General features: G+C 45.8%; 1 protein-coding gene across 1 annotated transcript in view; it reads left to right on the forward strand.

Annotated features, from left to right (window-relative positions):
• CPNE4 (copine IV) overlaps positions 1-19,818 on the forward strand; it is a 355,861-nt gene that overhangs the window by 321,263 nt on the left and 14,780 nt on the right. The window contains exons 11-13 of the mRNA XM_006883318.1: positions 4,669-4,723; positions 7,914-7,965; positions 12,428-12,561. Coding sequence (XP_006883380.1) covers positions 4,669-4,723; positions 7,914-7,965; positions 12,428-12,561 — 241 coding nt within the window. The remainder of the gene's footprint in view (positions 1-4,668; positions 4,724-7,913; positions 7,966-12,427; positions 12,562-19,818) is intronic.

Raw genomic sequence — 19,818 nt, forward strand, 5'->3', positions numbered from 1 at the left:
AGTAGAGGGTCAGTGAGTGAGTAGAAGGTCAGTGAGTGAAGTAGAGGGTCAGTGAGTGAGTAGAAGGTCAGTGAGTGAAGTAGAGGGTCAGTGAGGAGAGGGTCAGTGAGAGAAGGAGGCCCCCCACGAGGCTGACTGACCCGGTGGCTGCCCACGAGGGGCTCGCCCCTGTGCCTGTGAGTTTGGGGCCGGAACAGCCAGCGTTTCAGCTTGCTGCATTTAGGGTCTGGATAAAGAACGGACTCAAGTGGTGGCACTGAAAGACCATAATAGTAAATGCCTTTATAGGAAAGATAGCCTGTGTCACCATCTGAAAATAAAACAGGCAAAGATGCAAAATGGGAAAGAAACAAAACCCCTATGGCCACCAGCTTGGTTCCAACCCCCCATTGGATTCCCAAGGCTGTGAATGTTTCCAAGATAACACTGTCCGTCTTCTTCCCACTGCTGGATCTGAACTGCTGACCTTACAGTTAACTGTGCAGTGTGTTAGACACTGCTGTACCAGGCACCCCATAACTGATGATACATGCATGAAATTGGAACCATCCACCAAGCAATTTCTCAAATAGCCACCAAGTTTCCCCTTTACTCAGTGTTGAGTGGATCCCATCTGCACTGCCTTGAAGTGTTATCATTGTTGGTCTGTGTACCAGAGAGTCCAAATTGACCCATAACTGACCCTCCAGTAGGTTTTCAGAGACAGTTAGTCACATGGGAGGAGATTGCCCATCCTTCTCCCATGGAGCATGTGGTGGCCTCGAACCACGAGCTTTCAGGATTGCAGCACAGCTTCTTGCCACTAGGCCAGCAGTGGGGGCATACTTTTGCTTTATTCAGTGCTCAGCTGGCTTGCCTTGCTTCTTGCACTAGATACCTGTCTGTCTAGTTTTAGTTTTCATGAGAAAATAAAATTCAATCCATTTTGCTTAGGCTTGACTTTTCTTCAGTTTGTTTATTAGTTAGAGGCTCATTAATTATTCCCTTTGTAGGTGAAGCATTTTCCCACCTCCCTACCCTTGAAATTGACTAGATAGCAGTGCATCATGTTCAAACAAACTTCAGATTCCCCGGGTTGTTGCCATGTGGTCAATGCCCTGGTCCGCCCTTCTCACACAAGCAAATTTTACTAAGTGGAAGAGACCAGAGGAGGGTACGGTGCCTGAGGACCAAGGTAGCACAGTGTCCAGCGGGGAGAGCTGACTTCACAGAGCATTAAAGTGTGGGCCAAAGCTCTGTGTGAGAGCACAAGGCTGAGAAGAAAGGCAAGGAGGCAGAGGAGAAGGGGTAAAGATAGATGTAATAGAAAGTTGCATCCCCAAAGGTGGATGGGCCTTCCTACTTGGGAAGAAAATGTGGAGGAGGCAGTGTGCCAGTGAGGCAAAGCCATATTTATGGCTTCCTTGTCTGTGCATGCAGACATTCCTTGGGGCTGGAGTCCGAGCCAATGAGATGGTGTTGTGAAGAGTTCAAAGTTCAGTAGGTGGTTCTTATTCCAGTCCACTGCCTTTGATGGCCCCTGTGTACCCAGAGAGTCCGCCGCCTTTGATGACATCCGTGCACCCAAAGCACCAGTTCTGTGACTGCCAGTATCAGCTTCCTGGTTCTGAGAGCTCAGTTTCCAAGCAGAAGACTTCCTCTCCTCTCTCCTTGGTTCTGGTCTTAACACTGTGGCTTCGAAGGTCTACGTGGAATATTGTTGAGCCAGGATACTGGTTTAGTGCTTTTTTTTTTAAAAATAAAAAAAAGGTGAAATATTAGCTCTCCTCTTTCCTAACCTCATCAGGAGGAAAATAGAGTGGTGCCTCTTGAGTTTCTCTCTTTTGACTTTTGAGCTGGAAGAAACACACTCATCCTCCACGCAGGAAAGCCTTCTCCTTGACATAACCACAAAGCATGGCGCAGATTCACTGGGCAGATCTGCTCAACATCTGCTCCTCATCACGTGAAGGAGGAACTTCTGAGAAAAGAGTTTCTCGGGATTTCCAAGAATCTGAAGTATGTTTCCTCAGTGTCTTAGCTCTTCATTTCTAGACTACTGATTCTCTATTTAATGATAATATTTTCTCTAATATCTACTAGGTGCAACACAAAGCCTCACTCTGGAAATGGGAGAGAAAAGAGAGATTGCTAAATCTGGAAAATTTAGACTTTGATTCAAAAACATCTTGTTGTGAAAATTGTGACTTATCTGTAGCCCCAAACCTCAAATTTGGTCAGACTCTCTGTGTTGGGGTGGAGGTTTACCAAAGTCATTACTGGCTGGTTATGACTTCCAAATTGGGTAGGTGGTGATGAATAAAAGGTGATTTTGCTGCTCTGTCAGCCTGCAAGGCTGCAAGAAAATAACCCAGAATGGCGAGGCCTAGTTTGGATTCCCTTTGCTCCTGGATGAACTCTGGAAAGAATTGAAGTACGTAAAAATGGTACCAAGAATGTTTCTCCATTCTGTTCCTCATGGTAGATGGCATGAACCAGACATGCTTTCAGCCAGGGAAGCAACACCCCACCACAGCCCAAGCGCTGCATGAGGGGTCTGACAGGGTCCAGTCAGAGGCCTCAGTCCCCAGCACTGCTGGATGGAAGTCACGTTCCGTGCTATGTATGAGCATTTTGCTATGACTGCAGTGGGAAGATGGGATGTCTTGGAAATGTTAGTGCAGTAAGAGCTATCAAGAGGCACATACACAAGGTACTATTGTGCATCTGTGATAAGGTGCTGAGCACAAAGGGTCCTGCAGACAGAACCAAGCGCTGTCATACCTGTTGATTCTGTGTCATGGCGACTCTGAAAGAGTGGAAGCACCAGAGCTGCCCCGTCGAGTGGCCAAGGCGGTGCTCTTTACAGAAGAAGCTCACTGCTGCATGTTCCTCCTACGGAACAACTCGTGAATTGGAGCCACTCACCTTTTGGTTAGGAGACAAAGGTTTTCCATTGTTTTCATAAGCGTTTTGCATTCAGGTTAGTCTGGGTTTAGACTCTGCCACTAACTAGCTTGATGTTGGGAACCAGTCACCTCTCAAGACTTCAGTTTCCCCATCTGTAAAATGGAAATGCACAACCTAGACCAAGAGACAGTCATGTGAACAGAACAAAGGGAAATAACATGGTCTCCATTAAGAAAGGTGTACGTCAGGGTTGTATCCTATCTCCATATCCATTCAATCTGCATGCTGAGCAAATTATTCAAGAAGCTGGACTCTATGAAGAAGAAAAATGTGGCATCAGGATCACAGGAAGACTCTACAACTTGCATTATGCAGATAATACAACCTTGCTTGGTAAAAGTGAGGAGGACTTTGAGCACTTGCTGCAGAAGATCTAAGACTACAGCCTTCAGTACAGATTGCATCTCAGTGTCAAGAAAAGAGAAATTCTCAGAGAGCTCTTGTGACCTAGTGGCAAAAGCTGTGCTGCAATCCCAAAGGCATGCAGTTCGAATCCATGCTCCGCTGGAGAAGAAAAAGCAATTTCCTCCTGTCCAGTCAGATCCGACTTGACAGTACGCAATGGGAGGGGAGGGGAAGAAAAGAAAAAATTCTCATCACTGGACTGATAGGCACTGACATGACCCAAGGAGAAGAGATTGAGACTGTCAACAACTTCCTCTTCCTTGGATCCACAATCAACACCCTTGGTACAAGCAGTCAGGAAATCAAGAGATGTATTGCACTGGGAAAGCCTTCACTCAGGGAACTCTCCAAATTATTGAGGAGCAATAATGTCAGTTTGAGGACACCCGATTCAGGTCATGATCTTTTTAATCACTCGCTGTGCATCTGAGAGCTGGTCAGTGAATTAGGGTGACAGAAGTATTAATGCCTCTAAGCTCTGGTGTCAGAGAAGAGCACTGAAGATCCAACGGATTGCCCAAAGAGCAGATATATCTTGGAGATGATATAGTCAGAGTGCTCCTTGCATGCAAAGATGATAAACGTCTGTCTCACATACTTGGGGCAGGTTGCTAGGAGAGGCTATTCCTCGGAGAGGAATGTTATGCTCAGAAAAGTGGAGAGTCAGCAAGAGAGAGGACGACCTACCCTCAGCCAGAAGGATTGGCACAGTGACTGCCACATGGGCCCTAGTGTGTCAGGAAGTGTGAGGAGGGCACAGGAGAGAACAAGGTCAGATCTGTTGTGCACAGGGTCGCTATGAGTCATGCTTGACTAGATGGCACCTGACAACAGCAACAACAACAAAATAGGAATAATAATCTCTTCCTCTAGAGATTTATAAGTACAATATAGATAGATATAGATAGATGATATATAGAGATAGAGATATAGATAGATATATCAGAGACCCGAATGTGATCACCCACAGGGGTTCCCTAACTGAAAATCACATCTCAAAGATTCCAGAACGCTGTGGTTGAGAGAAAATACCGGGGCCGTTGCACTCCTGGGTATCAAACCTTGAAGAAAGTTAAGGGAAGAAGTTGCAGATAACTGACTAGCCAGTTGGGAGGGTTCTGTCTTGATTTTAATTAGGCACGCTCTTGCTCTCCTCGTTACCACAGATAATCAGGAGGCTTGAGTCAGCACTTACCAGAAGGGCATGATTTGCTCCAGAGAGGTAACACAAGTTCATGTTTTTCTTCCTCATTAGATGAACAAATGAAACAATTTCTTCTTCTTCTTTTTCTTTTTTTTTACTTTATATTTCAGTGACAAAATGTTCCCAGCCTTTGGATTCGGCGCCCGGATACCTCCCGAGTACACGGTGAGTAAGTGGGGACAGCATTTGTCTTCACTCGCTGGGGCTCACAGGCACAGGACTTCCTTCACAAAAGCCTGCCTCAGGGTCCTTGGCAACGCTATGTAAATGGAGTGCAAAGTGTCTGAAACCATTTACACAGTGAGCGAGGTTACCGCCTCAGCATCTATCCCTCGACAAAACCCAGTCTCCTATTCTTCTGAGTTGTTCTCAGATGTCCAAAGGAAGGGTTCCATTGTGGGGTTTTTTATAGATACCATTAGAAACAAAACTCTCAGATATTGATTTCCAGGGGTTCAGACCTTACAGATTCTGAGTCCTTTAAGGGGAAAACATAAAACCCTAAAAGTCCATGTAAAGAAGTCTACGTATTCATTTATGTCAAGACTCTGGATCCAGGCTTGCATAGGAGACTCAGAGAAGTTCTGAAGAAAGAACCGGCTAACTTAAAGAATTGAGAAACTGAAAGCATCTTTCCAAAGATAATGGAATCCCATTTGGTCCTGTTCCTGACTTTTTTGACACAGAGAAGGTAAAGCTTGTGTGGAGGGAGACATGTGCTGTGAAGGAGTGGGGCCTCTGCTGTGGTGTATGCCGGTGCCCCTGTGGGCTGGTTCTTGGGGAACACAGGCCTCCATCTCCCAACTGGAACGGCCATGGAAAGGCCTGAGCTGCCCATGTCTGGGACTTGAGCTAAACAGAAGCAGAGCTGTTTAGTCATCAGTTTGCCACGGATTGCATCTGAAACACTGGTTAGGAGAATGCACACCGGAGCTGTAGACCAGGTCCAGTGTCCTTTGTGAGAGAGGGAATTGATCTCTGTGGCCACACAGCGGACGGACTGTCTTTCCTACCTGTCCCCTCTTCGTTTGCCTTGCAATCGATACTGGCCTTCCTGCTGAGCATGGCTGTGCAAGTCTAGGAGCATTTGTTGAACACATAGGTCACGGCGAGAGATCATAGAGTAGAGGTCGAAAAAGATGCTAGACCAGGAGCCATAGATCTACTACTAGGCAATAGACCAGCTCATAAATACGATTAGTGGATACATTTTTTTAGAATTGAGAAATTTCCTAGAATATGTCAGATTTCTGGCTTCTCTTAAAAAATGAAACATTCTGGTAACACTAAGATTAAAAGATGTCACATAAAGGAATGAGCCCAGGTTTGAGGAGATCTAGTCTCCTTCAGATGAGCTAACAGTTCTGGCATGGGGACAGGCAGGCATCTATTGTCTTCCTAGAACTGGGGTGCCTTGAGGCTAGAATGCACCCAACATCCAACAGTCCAACTCCCCAGAAGCGTGGAGAGTCCTCTACGAATCTGGACCACGTCGTCTCTGGGCCTGGTCTTGGTCCAACATGGCTGAGGACACAGCTTTGCATGCCTGGCCCCAGGCTTTCTCTCGCTCTTCCTTGATATCTGCACCCCTGTTTCTGACACCCCAGGCTACCTGGGTCTTCTGCCTCTGAGGCAGGCATCCGGCGTACTCCCCACCACGGGGGAGTGCAGTGATTAGGGGTTGAACTGGGACCAAAGCCCAGCAGTTAGAATCGAGCTGCTGCTCTGAGCAAGATGAGCAGTCTCCCGCTCAAAGACAGAAGCCGTGGGAGCCGGGCAACATCATCATGAGCTGGAAGAAACAAAAACGGGGGGGGCTTCAGTTAGTCCTCAAAAGTCATTCAAGTATCACATCCCCGTCATTTCCCTCCGCCCTGGACAAGCACTGAAGCTCTCCGGAGCTCAGGCACCCCTAGAAGGTTTAGAAAGGCACCAGGGTTTCTTTCTTTAGGACGTAATCTTAAGAACATCCTTAAGACTTGGACACAAGGACCTCGCTTTTTGTTCACTAGATTTTCAGACAAGGATTTGGTTGTAAACTGTTTATGTAGAGATAAAGGAAGCATCAGAAAGGTTGGGGAAGCAGTGAAGAACGTCTATGAGGGGTTCAGCCAGCAAGTCAAGTGAGTTACTGTGGGCACCAAGGAAATGAGACAGGCACACAGCTGCTAGTTGTTGCACATGGACTGCTGCCAGGGAGCATTCCTTGGCCAGCATTCGTGGTTGGCCGCTTGGCAAAGCAGACTCCAGGGGCCTTACAAAGCCCTATGGCAAAGAAACCTCGATAAAAACGCTGGGATATTAGCTGCAGTACCTGCAAGTCCTAAAGGCCAAGAGATGAGCTAGGAGCCCACAGCATCTGCTGTGACCCAGCAAAGAGGGCTTCTTTTCACCCAGTGATCTAGTGTTTTGTCCCACGGAGCCAATACTTGGAGACAGAAGTCTTCCTCGAATTCCAGAGGCCCAAAGGCCACACTCCTAACCACGGCCATGGAGGAGGGACAAGCCCGCTGTTGCTCCCACGGGGTTTACAGGCCACACGGGAGAAGACTCCCCTCCTCCTGAGGGCCCCCATGGGTTTAGCACCACAACTCTCCACAGACGACACCCTCAGTGTGCCTTTCGATGCAGGTGTGGCCCTCTTATTTCAGGAAGTTTGGGAGAAAGAAGAGTTGTTGGTTTTTAATGCAATTTCACTTTGCGCTTAGGTCCTGCCAGAAAGATGAGTTTCTGCTGGGAAATTGAAATGTGCATTACCGTACTATTTCCCCAAAAAGAGAGTTAAAGGGGAAAGCCAGGTTTCTAGAGTGTGGTTGTTTGACCTGTATATATCCTTTTGACTTGAAATCTTTTGGCCTATAGTTCTACACGTCATGCCAGAAAGATCCTTAAATGTCAACAGCTTAGCTGAGGCCTTTCTACGTATCACCATGTAGGGAAGACGGCCTGCATTATTGAGGAGGTGGTGGTGGTGGTGGTATTTTCTTTTTAATCACTTGGTCGATACAGAGTTTAGGAGAATTTAAGTGGCCAGTCTGTGACCAGTTATAACTGCAAGTTATACAAAGTCACATGTTCATGAAATATTTTCATGGCTTCTTTTAATGCCTTAATCTCCCCTCCTGCCAGCATTTATCTGAGTCTGGAAAATCGTCCTGTCACCTCAGCTCCACAGGGAACTCAGAATTCACTATCTAACCATGTTGACTGTGTAAAGGCTTCAAATGGTCCCTACTGCTTAGCACATAATGAATGTAATGGGCGTTTATTTGCACACTCTAAACCCCTGTGCCTCTGTGCTGTATTAAAGTTGTGATTCTCTTTCTTCCTCTGTAAAATCTTAATTACTGTCTAGGTCTCTCACGACTTTGCCATCAACTTCAATGAAGACAACCCGGAATGTGCAGGTAAATCACACTTAAAGCCAGTGTCTCCCAGCCCTTCCGCCCGCTCCTTCCCCAGCTTCGTCTCTCTCCTCTGAGGCTGCATTTTAGACCGTCCACAGGATAGAAGATGCCTCTCTGAATTCAAATAAGCCATGCTGCCCCATAATAACAGACTAGAAAAGTAGGAGCGGGAAAAGATTGCAGAAGAGGTCTTGAGTTTACATTAAGAATAGAAATCCTTACACAACATGGGTGACCTTGGATGACATTATGCTGAGTGAAATATCTCAGTCACAAAAGGACAGGTGCTGTATATAACACCACTGTTACAAAACAGGACTGGCATGGGGGGTTGGGGAAAACCTAAGAAAAGAGGAGACAAATGATGAGTACTGTATTAGAACAGATGAAGGAAAGAACTGTTTAAAAGAAATATATGATTAGGTATTATTGTATGACTGCAGTCCAGAGTAAGAGGTGCATAGCAAAGTGAACTAGGGAGGAGGGGTGAGGAAATTATGCAACGACGAATGAATATTTTTTTAAGTGAACTGGGGAGATAGGGAGGAAAACATACACCAATGAATGAAAGAAAATAGAACTTTTCTGTAAACGTTTGTTAAAATCATTGGGTTGAACAATCTGATGGGGGTGATGAGGGAAATGGGAAGAATTTGTTCGAATTTGTATTTGAGTTTTGTAAATAAACTAGTAGAGAAAAAAATCATGATAAAAATAACAAGACAAACAAAAAACCAACAGCAAAATTCTATAAATCCAATGTAGGCTTTTCCAGCTGGTGTAACATAAGGGGAGGTTCTCCATATGCGTGGGGACTGCCGTGTGGTGTCTTGGGGTTGACTGTGACTCGTAGCGACTCTGTGAACACAGATCCGACCCGCCCTACCCCGTGGCACCCATTGCGACAGTGACTGTGTCAGTCCACCTTCCTGTTGAAGACCTTCCTCTCTTTCTCTGACCTTCCGCTTTCCCCAGCATGATCTTTTCCCAAGGACTGGCCCCTTCTAACCTCATGCCCACAGTATGTGAGACCAAGTTTCACCATCCTCGTCTCTGAGAACACTCTGCTCACACTTCCTCCAGATCAGACCTGTCTTGGCGACTGTTGTTGTTGGATGTTGTCGAGTCATAGCTGACCCTCCAGCATGTTTTTAGAAACAGTATTTGCACAAGAGGAGACTGCCTGTCCTCCTGTGGAGCACAGTAGATTCGAACCACGTGACTTCTAGCTGGCAGTTGAACTCCTTACCTTTAGGCCACCAGAGTTCCCGTGTCTTGATGAAAGCCCCTTTCTTGCTTTCTACATTTTCATCAATTATTTGAGTCTCAAAATCCCCTTTGTATGAATATGTAAAGAGATCAGAAAACATCAAAATCGCTTGACCTTTCCGGCAACACCCTAGAACACATAACAGTTTTACTCTGTTCCAGAAAGCATTTTTAAAGACTCTGTCCTCTGAGCACCACTTCTAGGCCGACATTCTCAAACACAATTCTACAAGACGATGTTACTATGATGATGATTGTAATGATAATTTTCATTATAGGATTCATTTTTCTGTACATAACAAATATGTTTTAAGCTGTTCTGTCAAATCAAAGATAAGTGGTTCAAATCCACCAGCTGCTCCAAGAGAGGAAGATAGAAAACCTCTTCCCATAGTTACAGCCTCAGAAAGCTAGTTGAAGGGTAGCTTTGAGTTGGTTCCATTTGATAGCCATAAATTAAGTTGAGCTGACGATGAATAAAGCCAGGCTATTTGTTGCTATGAGACCTTAAGACATTTTGACAGTAGAGTAGGAAGAAACTTCCACATGTCTCTCATCCCTCTTATCAAAGAGGAGGGGGTCTGAACCAAGGTTAAAATGCAGGCTCAATGGGGCGTGAAAAGGTAATAATTTCTTTCACAAACTGACCATTCATGCCAAAGAGCATGGTATCAGCCCTGTGTCTGTACCCAGTCTTCATTCTGTCATTATTTCCGCATTCAGGCCCAGCAGTAAGGAGCTGTGCTGCCATCCCTAAGGCACCTGGTTCAAATTCAACAGGAAAATATGGACCATCTCCTCCTGTGTGATTAAGCTGCCTCTGAAAACACACTGGAGGTTCAGCTCTGAGATGAGTCCAACTCAACAGTAGACAACAATAACATCTTCCAAACTACTTTCATTCTTAATCTATCAGAGTGGTTTTCTATGAAAGCAAAGTAAAATACATACCCTATGCTCACCTGTCTCATACTCTTAGAATTCTTGAGCCTGATATTTTTGGAGGGGGGCAGGTGTGTGTCCAATTTGCTTATCTTAGGCAAAAACTCAAGAACCTCAAAAGATCAGGACTTCCACACAGGGTGCCTCAAGTCTGGACCCAGGCTCCATAATAATTTGGTCTTTGTCTTGAGAAGGACAGGCTTGGGGCGGAGCAAAACGGGAGCAGTTCATTTCAGTGAGTGAGAGCATACATGTAAGGACAGGACAGGGTCAGCCAGGTTTACGTCTTCAGAATGCCCAAGAGCTGGTCTGCCAGACATGATGGGTACAGGAATGACCTCAGGAGGGCATATATGGAACGTTCTGGCCAACGACGGACCAGTGTGCTGTGTCAGGGCAGAGACACTGCAGGAAGAAGGAGATGATGCAGGAAGGTACATGCAGCACAGGCACTGCTTCTAAAAGGTGCTGTTTGAATAAGAATAACTTCTAATAGAACTAACACTGTGGCATCATCGTTTTAATAATAAATGTGCAATCGGGATGCACCAGATGCTGGAAGATGCCGCACAGGCAAAGGACAGCCTCCCAGCAGTCTCTCCCCCTTCACGGTCTCCCAGGCTCCTGTGTTTCGGGATGGAAACCCCTCATTTAAAGAGGGGTTAGCCATCAAGAGGACCACCATGTACTGTACTTCACCCCAGCAGATGTACCCTGTGTACCCCATGCATACATGAGCACCATGCACTGTCCCCCAGTAGATGTACCCCGTGTATACACATATACACCACGCCCTGTCCCCCAGTAGATGTACCTCATGTATACATGTACACCACGCCCTGTCCCCCAGTAGATGTACCCCGTGTATACACATATACACCACACACTGTCCCCCAGTAGATGTCCCCCATGTATACACATATACACCACGCACTGTCCCCCAGTAGATGTCCCCCATGTATACACATATACACCACGCACTGTCCCCAGTTAGTCATAATTTCTGTCTCCAGGAATTTACCATCTGGAGAGATATACGTGTGCACGTAACTTGTAGGTGGCCTGGAGTGGATTCACTGCAGTCAGTCAGGCCAGGTGAAACGACACATGCATGAAAGCAGCAATGCTTAGTGGCTGATCACAAGAGCAGACCTCTTAGATCTAGACAGACCTGGGTTTGAATCCTTCCGTGCTCTGTGGTCTGGGACAGATTATTAAATCTCTCTGGGTCTTGAGTTTTTTCCTCTGTAAAATGGGTATAATCTATTTAATTATCCCACCCAACTCTCAGGAATCCTGGTGGTCCAGATACTAGGTATGTCACTGCTACCGAAAAGGTTAGTGTTCAAAACTCACCGGCAGCTCAACAGGAGAAAGCACTGCGCTTTCATAAAGAGGACTGGAAAAAATAAAGCCATCATGGTCAAGCTGGGACTAACTCGTAGCTAACCCTTCAGTGGGTTTTCAGAGACTATAAATCACAGGGGAGATTGTGTAACTTTATCTAGAAGGATTTGAACTTCCAGCCTTTGGGTCAGCAGAGAAACTCCCTGCTGACTAGACACCAGAGACCCATAAAGTTTACAGCCTTGGAAACAGTAGGCAGCAGGTCTATGCTGCCCATGGTGAGCCAGAAACAACCAGATTTCAGTGAGTCATGAGTGAAGATCTAATGGAATCTTACATGTGATGTGAAATATTAGACAGGAGTTTGTGAAAATGAGCACATGAGACTTGAGGCTTCAAAGAGGAGCAGGACTTGGAGGGGAAGGAATGAGCAACACTCGTGCTGGGATGGATCCTTTTTATCTCAAGAACGTAGTTGTGACGTTGATTAGGGCTGTTTGGGAGAACCTACGATCACCAAGAGAATAAACAGGTCTGTCCTGCAGAAAGTGAAACCCGCTTGTTTCTTGGGGGCTAGGATTTTGAAACTCCATCTCACATACTTTGGGCATGTTGCCAGGAAGGACCAGTCCTTGGAGAAGGATATTTGCTTGGAAGAGTGGAGGGTCGGCACAGGAAAGAAGACCTTAGATGACGTGGATTGATGCAGTAACTGTGCTAATGGGGACAGGTGTGTCAGAGACAGTGAAACTGGCTCAGGATACGACAGGGTTCAGAGCTATTGTGCATAGGGTTGCGGTGAGGCACAGTCACATCAATAGCACGTACAAACAACAACGTGTGTGTGTGTGTGTGTAATTAATTGCATACATATTTGGAGAAATCTTTGCCAATTTCATTTTAGGAATTCAAGGAGTTGTGGAAGCCTATCAGAGCTGCCTTCCTAAACTACAACTCTACGGGCCCACCAACATCGCGCCCATCATTCAGAAAGTGGCCAAATCAGCATCAGAAGAAACCAACACTAAGGAGGCTTCGGTAAGTTCGGGCCAGCCACCCCCTGTCGGGAGCTTACCACCTCACCTGCATGCTCACCCAGCCCACTCTGGTCAGACATTCTACCACGCCTATCTGTGAATTTGGACAAAAGTCTTAACCTTTCTCTAGCCTCAGTTTCTTCATCTGAAAACTATCTTAACTATCTCAGCTGAGTTTTTGTGAGGCTTCACAATGACATACATCGATGTCCCCTCACATTGCTTGAAAACATCATGTCACAGTTTCCCCTTCTAGCTACTGTCTGATAATTTACTCTTTTTTTAAAATTTTATTTTCTTAGTTTTGTGTGTGTGTACGGTCAAATTGGTTCTGACTGGTACAGGAGGAGATTGCCCCTCCTTCTCCAGCAGTGCGCCTGTACTTTACTCTTCTTTAAAGGGAAATTTGTTGAAAGTTTTACCTGTAGCAGATGTCTCAATCGCCCCTTCCATGGGCTCCTCCATCCATGTCTATCCGGGGCTCCTCTTAACATTTGAGATATGTGTCATCTTTGATGTGTTTGAGGGATGTCAAGAAAACCAGTGCCACTGGAGCCTAGGGAGAAAAAGAAGTTATGATCAGAGAGGCAGACAGTACAGAGGGAACGAGCAGGGGGCAGCCGTTAGTCACCACGGCCCTCAGCTTACTCTCCATCAGAGAATCAGCACTGACGAGGAGCCCATGGGTGTAAAGACGGTGCAGAGGTCTTCACTCAGAGCTCACATTTTCCTCAACGTGAAAGAATTCACACTGGCAGGAAGTTCTGACAAAGCGAGGAACGAGGAAAGCTCTTGACGTGCCTCACATCTGATTCCGCATCGGAGACTCCATGTAAGTGAGTCTTCTGACATGAACTTTAATCATGGCTCACGCATTCGGGTGGGAATTATGGGTAGTTAATGTAGAGACCCTCCTCCTGAGAATTCTGGCAAATGTGATTATGAGAGTACATTTGCTTTCTACAGCTCAGCACCAGAGATTTTAATCTGGAGGAAAGATGATGTTAATATAACCCACACAGAAAAACTCCCTATTATTACAACCTATTATAAATGATAATAGAGGACAATTCTGGTAATGTGAGCATTGGAAAGCCTTTAGCTGTAATGTGTGCTTTTTTCAATATCATGCTAGTTCTACTACTTGATTTCTCAGAGATACTATGATAATTAGCCTCTACTTTGGTTTAATCAAGGAACCCTGGTAGTTAAAGCACTTGTCTGCTAACCAAAAAGTCAGCAGTTCTAATCCTCCAATTACTTGACAGGAGAAAGATTGGCAGTCAGCTTGACAAAGACCCAGCCTAGAAACCCGGAGGGGTGCGGGGGTTCTACTCTACACTGCAGGGCTGCTGGGAGTCCAATTTCAAGGCAATGGTTTTGGTTTTATTTTTTAGGTCATAATAAGGGGCTTATATTTTATTTTTTGTGTGATAAAAGTTCAATGGATAATTTATAGCAAAACAGTTACATGATACGAACACTTTTAAAAGATCAGTCTATTAGAAATAGGAAGAAAACTAGTAAAATGTGTATGAGAATCAAAGGGGGGAACGTAGGAGCAGAGGGGTGAATAGGAGAGTGAATCATAGGGTCACACAGTTTGATGGATGGAGGGAAGGTTGGGTAAAGGAAATGGGAAAGATTCTGCGGGGATCTGGAAGCAGAGCAATGGTGGTCAGAGTTCAGTGTTGAGCCATTTTATAAATTATAATGAATCAGAATGATTGTATGAAACACAATGTGAATGAAGGATAGTGGGAAACACAATGTCTAAGAACTTTGTAAGCAAACCAGTATAAAATAATTTTTTATTTATTTTTTAAATACATTTAAAAAAACTTTAATGAGAAGATAGCATAATCAATTAACCAATTAAAAAAATTTTTTATAAAAGATCTGTCTGACTTCTATGTAGACAATGGCTGAGGGGTGGGATTAAAGCCGAGAGCTCATTTCCTGGGCTTTTGCCTAAGTCTGGGTGAGAGAAGTGGTTAAACTGGAATGAGTGGTTCTTGTCCAGGTACCAGGTTGTCATGTTTAGGATATATTTTTAACACATATCAGCGTAATTTACTGATGGATTGGATGAGTATGGTTGTAGCCAGTCTTCGGGGTTTTGCTGTTGTTAGGTGCCATCTGTAAGGTCGCCGAGGAAGGACAGAACCCCTTGAGGCCAAGAAGACAGTTTATTGAGGAGAAACTGCCAGGCTGGCTCTAAACTAGAGACCAGCAGCCACTTAAAGTTAGAGTGGAGTTTTATACTGTCTTACAAGGAAATTGGGAATTAGGATGTTCGCAGCTGCTTGGTACATGATAAGGGAACAAGTCGGGCGTTGTGGGTAATTACTCCTTGGACAGGGAGGTGGGATGGTTTGGCTGCTCTAACGGAGATAAACAGAGCTGTAGCCGCTGCTTTGATCATCCCTGTGGCTATTCTGGGGAGGGGTGGGGAGAGCAGCTCTGCGGCCCTGACACTGTCGAGATGACCACCTCCCATCATGACCCTGTGAACAACAGATCCAAGCCCGGCCCATCCTGCACCACCCTCAGTGTCCCTGCCATGCCCGAACCCACTGCTGGCATCACCGTGCCAATCCGTCTCACTGAGGGTCTTCGAGAGAGCCCCCAACAAGTCTCAGCTCCTGGTTTGCACCCTGGTATACGGGGACGCTTTCTGTACATGACAGTGGGGCAGGACAGGGCTTTCCTCTTGCTGGTACTCCTTTCTCCCCAATCCCCACATCATCCACTCTGACTTCATTAAGATCTCTACTCAAATATATTTGAGAATTATGTAGGATAATAATGGAAATTCCCTTATTATCAAAAATTACTAACCCGCTCACCACTGCTACCGTCTCAACTTTCCACTAACCATCACCAAAACCGTTTTCTGTGCATTTGCTTCCTTGTGTATTTCATGACTCCTGCCCTTCGCATGGACACGCTGGTGAGGACAGGGCGCTCCGCTGGGGGAGCCCGTAGCTGGTTCACTGCTAACCCAGAGGCAGTGGTGCTCGCTGGTTCAAGTCCACCAGCAGCGCCTTGGTGGGCAGTCCCCTCCTGTGTGGACTGTGACAGCCTCACAAGCCCACTGGAAGGTCAGCTCCAACTTGATGGCAATGAGTTGATGTGATAATGAGGAGGGCTGGACTCACCGTGGTGTTCCCGGCACATAAAACTGCTTGTGCATCACGCATGCTCACTAAGGAGGTATTTAAAAACTGAATATAAAACCACTCTGAGTTACTCTGATGAGGAGTATTTTGAATTTTCTTTTGTAAAATTGTTGTATATCTTAAACATGTTGTCGTTAAGTGCTGTCAAGTCGTAGACAACCCATAACTATCCTAATGAATGAAAGACCTGGACACTTGTGTAACTTTCATCGCTTCAAGTTCATAGGGTTTCTGGAGGCAAGCTATTTCAGAAGTGGGTGCCACTCCTGCTTCCAAGCTTGTTTTAATCGGGGAGCTCCACCAAACACTGTCCTCCAAGGGTAAACATTATCACATTTGGCACATCAGTGTCACAGTGTTCAGCATCACAGCAGCCACGAGTTACCTCTGTACAGCAAATGGACAGACCAGGGCTATATGACCTAGAAGAATGTTTGACCAAAACCAATTAAAAACAGGATTTTAAAGTCCCCGCTTCGAGCAGGCCTCATCCTCCGCCCCAGTGAGAACAGTAACACAAAAAATGGACCCCAGAAACGCCCCTTGCCTGACTATAACCAAGGAGAGACCACCACCACAACATCAGCCAACCAGCCAACTTCCAGAGTGCAGGGAGAGTCCAAAGGCCCCAGGCCAGGCCAGCCCAGCCCACAAGCCCACCACCTCATCAAGGAGATTTTAAAGCACACCCTCGAGCAGGCCTTGACCTCTGCCCCTGGTTAGAACAGTAACACACAACATACACACATAAGACAAAAAGTACAGATTCCCATTTAATACTTTGAAGTCTCTCCCACCTGAAAATCTCCAGATTCCCAAGGTCTTCCCCATTTCTCGCTGACTCCTCAGAAGCATCTTCAACCCTCAAACCTTCAGGGCTAAGGAAAGAGAAGGCAGACGGCATGTATCCTAGAACGACACAAAGCTCTTCCTAGAGGAAGAGTTGTTGTTGTTGCTGTTGCTGTTGTTGTTAGGGGTCATCAAGTCAACTACGATTCATAGTGGCCTGTGAGCTGTAGACCCAAGCCTTGCCTGATCCCGTGTCTTCTTGTCATCTCTAATAAGCTGGAGTCCATTTACGGTCACCGTGTCAGTCCATCCTGTTGAGGGTCTTCCTCTCTTTCTCTGACCCTCCGCCTTTCCCAGCGTGATGGCTTTCTCCAAGGACTAGTCCCTCCTGACAACATGCCCCAAGTAGAAATGGCTAGAATAGTGTAAAACAAAGCTCACTGTACTCTAAGTTCCTACAAAACTCTCTAGTTACTTCGTGGACCACAGATTCGACTCCTATGCAGAATCCATCAGGCAGCTATCCAGGGGAAGCAGATGAGCCTGGTCCATGGAGCACCTGCTGTCACCTCCTCTGCTCATTCCATCACGTGTATGAGGTCGCTCACAGGTTAGCATGTGGTTTACTTACGAAGATTCTTAGAGCGCTGAGTGCCCATTGCCGACCCTCAGGGAGATAAGGATCTGTTTCCTCGATAAAACAGAAAGAGCCACGGCAGCAATGGGCGCGAGTGTGTCAGAGACGACGAGGCTGGCATGGGCTAGGACGAGGCTCAGGACTGCTGCTCACAGGGTCACTACGAGTCATAACGACTCAGCCTGACAAGAAGAGGAAGCAGAGAAGCCAGGGGTCTTGGTATCGACCCAGCATACCCTTGAAATGAAGCTGAAAAGATCCCTGTCTTTCCTCTAGCCATCTTCCCTCGTCCTTCAAAACTGCTGCTACTTCCCAGCAGTAAGGACCAACTCCTCTCCCCTGGTCCATGGGTCCTGTGTTGTTTCTTCTGAATATGTCTCCATGTGACAATAGGGACTTGGGGTCAAATTTGAATCCTCACAGATGCAGAATTTAAGGGTCAGACAGGATCAATACTTCATTTTCTTTTTCAATTTTTATTTAGCACCGCAAACTATTCTTTGAATGAATCCAATACCAAAGTAAATGTGAGAAGACAGAGACTCTCCTTAGGACACTCCTGATGGCATCCCAGACCCCGAAACCCAGTTTTTAAACTGGGGGTCAGTCCCTCTGAGGTACTAGAGCCTAAACTAGTAAGAAAAGAAGAGAGCTGGATCCCAGATCTATTTAAACCAGCAAGAGCTCTTTGACTGTGACTTATTGCCCTGAAAGGAAGAACAGATCCAGAAATGGCACCGTCCACAGAAAGTGTCTCCTCTCACATATGTTCTAAGAAATCACTCCTATGACACCATGCTAAGGGTCGGAGAAGAGAGGAAAACCTCCAAGGACATGGGTTGACACAATGACTGGAACAAAGCCTTCGCGTGTATCAGAGACGGTGAGGATGGTGCCAACACAGGCTCGTAGGGTCACTATGAGTCACAGTCAATTCAATGGCGCCTAACACTAGGCCCGGAACACTGACACATCTCCCCAACAACAATAGTCCCAGAACACTGACACATCTCCCCAACAACAATAGGCACAGAACACTGAAACACCTTCCCGGCAACAAGGGGCCTGGAACACTGATCCATCTTCCCAATAACAATAGTCCCGGAACACTGACACATCTCCCCAGGAGTCTTTCCTGTTCTCTGGCAGCTTGGTGTCCAGCGTCTCTTGTATCAACACCTGCAAAGGGTCCTAAAGTCCTTGAAAGTCTTAGACAAACTCATGCCAGGAAGTTCTAGGGCTCTGGATTTTCTCCTTCATTTTGTAAATCTCTCCTATGGGGTGAAAAGCTCCTTCTTATCTGAACGGGACCTCAAGTATATTCAGAGACTGTACTGTTTCATCTGAGAGCATTTCCCCAGCTGACTCTGGAAGAGAATCTTGCTCTTGCTAACTCTACTGGAAATTTCCATCAGGGTTTTTGATCCAACCGTCTGCAGCCTGCTACATTTAGCTAGATTAAACTCGGAGAATCAGACGCTAGAATCCTGATAATCTCTTCTGACCAGGGAATTGGAACCTATTTTGTTCTGCAGACCTTTTCTCAGAATAGTGTTTTTCAATGCGCAAAATAAAAAATATTATAAATTAAACCAATTACGATGAAATGCAGTTAGCAAAGTATTTTAAATGTGGCAGGAATAGCACACATATAACAACACAGTGTTTCTTTGTTGATATTCGATCACAAGACACAGTAAATTCTTTGCCACAGAGCCCATCCTGACCCTTCACTGATGCTCCCTCGGGCTCCTGTGGATGTAAGTCCAGTGGGAGGAGATTGCCCAGCTTCCTGCTCGTGGCAGATCCCAACACTGTGCTGCCTCTTATAAATAAGCAGGGCAGCTCGCTGCAGACTACACCAGGGCAACCTGTGAGAAGTAGTAGCTACTTTAATCTAATTTCTGTAATTTTTACATAGTGCTTCGTGTAAATGGTGCCCTGTACTATGACAGGAAACGCCCTGTGATTTGTATCGATAATTCAATCACAAATACAGAAAAAACTAATCTGATTTGTTGATTCCATGAACTAATAGACTAAAATAATACATTTCAGCTAGAGACTAGTGAGATAAGAGTATAACTTACCCAAAGTTCACAGATCGCCTGGAATCTTTCAAAACCCGAGCCCCAGGTGAAGGGCCTAGAGCCTGGTCCTCAGTGGACCCTCATAGTTTGTCGATCAGCGATCGTGGCTCATCATCTGGGGGGGGGGGTGTTTTTATTTTCCATTGGTTTGCATACAAAGTTTGTATACAGATATTTCACACTATCCTTCATTCACATTGTGTTTCATACAATCATTCCCATACATTGTGTTTTATAAAATTAACCGTCATTGAACTATGCCTACCATTACCCCGTCTTTCCAGATCACCACCGGATCTTTCCAATTTCCTTTACCCGCCTCCCTCCACCCACCAAATTGTGCAATCCTGTGATATCGCCCCTGCCCACACTCAAGTACCCCTCTATTCTCACCCTTTCCCCCTTTGGATCTCTGCATATGTTTTACTAGTTATCCTTCTGTTCTTACAATAATGGTCCTATGCAGTATTTATCCTTATGGAACTGAGTTAGTTCACTTAGCATAATGCTCTCCAGTCCCTCCCGAGTTAGGTAATGATTTGCAAAATCATTGTTCCTGT

The sequence above is a fragment of the Elephantulus edwardii genome, unplaced genomic scaffold, assembly GCF_000299155.1.
Source record: "Elephantulus edwardii isolate Elephantulus edwardi_28Jun2011 unplaced genomic scaffold, EleEdw1.0 scaffold00027, whole genome shotgun sequence".
Taxonomy (NCBI): Eukaryota; Metazoa; Chordata; class Mammalia; order Macroscelidea; family Macroscelididae; genus Elephantulus; species Elephantulus edwardii.